The 1,306-nt window shown below is 61.2% G+C and overlaps 1 protein-coding gene across 1 annotated transcript; it reads right to left on the bottom strand.

Moving 5' to 3' along the window:
* LMJF_18_1390 (conserved hypothetical protein) lies at positions 1-777 on the bottom strand (the record flags this gene model as incomplete). The annotated part of the gene is made up of 1 exon (XM_001682496.1): positions 1-777. One exon carries the CDS (start codon positions 775-777, stop codon positions 1-3), a length of 777 nt encoding a protein of 258 aa, XP_001682548.1.
* Between the last annotated feature and the right edge of the window lie 529 nt (positions 778-1,306).

Here is a 1,306-nt window from a genome sequence, read left to right as displayed (position 1 = left end):
TCAGAAAAAGGTCCGTTGCGTCCTGGCAGGCAGCGACGTGGGCCCCATCTCGACAAATCGCTCCCGCTCCTCGGCCGACTCCGCGTTGCCGTGCCGCACCTCGCGCACATCGAGCACACGATCGGTAAACATGACACCACCACCGCCGGTCAGGGAACCGATCTGCAGTATTGCCCAGTACAAGAGATGAAGATAGTCCCACTCCTCCAGCGGAGACGCGGGGTGCATCCTGCGCAGCTCCACGTTCCAGTCGAGCTCGTGCCACTTCTTTTGCCGGCACGCCTCGATCACCATGTGCAGCCGCACCGCTGGCGGCAACGCTTCGAGAGGGTCTTCCTTCTTCAACACCTCCGCGCCGAGCTTGTAGATGTCGCTGTATCGCATGCCGCGCACCATGTAGGTGTAGTCGCGCTGGTCCTCTGGCGAGAGATGCGCGACGGCGTCCATTTCTTTGAAGTAGCCGACCACGATGACCACAATGAGGCAAGAGACGAGGACCAGCAGCACCACATTGCAAATACGAATGCCCCACCTCACACGCCGCTCTGTCATGCCCCGGAAGGGCGCGTATAGCCGCGCGTACCACCGTGTCGAGACGTACCGGTTCACGATTTCCTGCCTCTGCTCATCAGAAAGCTGCACCGTCATCGGCTCGCGGCGGCGCGAGTTGCGCTTGTTCAACCCATTGATCGCCGCCAGTAGCCGCTCTGCCGCGCGAGCCTCGGGGTCGTATTTCGATTTCTCATTCCACTTGTCGAAGCTCATGAGAGGGTTCATCGGCTGCTTCTTGCGGCCCTCACGGCCGCCTTTGATGAAGCTCCAGAAGCCACCAGGTGGCTTTGTGAGTGGCCCCGTCGCGGACGACGACTTCGCAAACAATGTGGTAGAAGACGCAGACGTATCGGCTGAGGCGCCAGCTCCTGCTGCATACGTGGCCCGTCTCTGAGCCGCACGTACCGCCTCGTCCTGCTGATCTTTTCGATACTCTTCGAATCTGCGCGTCTTATCCTGCCACGTGCTGGTGTGTGGCCTTGCCGACGTACTGCGCTGATACCGACGACTCACGAGAAGCGCAGCGGGGGTCGATCGGGAGTAAGACGGAGGGCAGTGAGAGCTCGGCAAGAGACGGCACTCCACCCCAGAGACCGCAGCGGAGGAGCAGAAGCAACGGCACGATGGAAACGACGGAAACACGACGGTGCCGCAAGAAGGCCATGCCGCCCCCGTCGCTGCCGTGGCAACACCGCTCCCTGAGAAAAACGCTGTGATGCACAGTCGGTGCATCTGTGCTACATGCATGCGAACG

Source organism: Leishmania major, chromosome 18 (assembly GCF_000002725.2).
Source record: "Leishmania major strain Friedlin complete genome, chromosome 18".
Lineage (NCBI taxonomy): Eukaryota > Euglenozoa > Kinetoplastea > Trypanosomatida > Trypanosomatidae > Leishmania > Leishmania major.
This window is presented reverse-complemented; position numbering and strand designations above follow the sequence as displayed.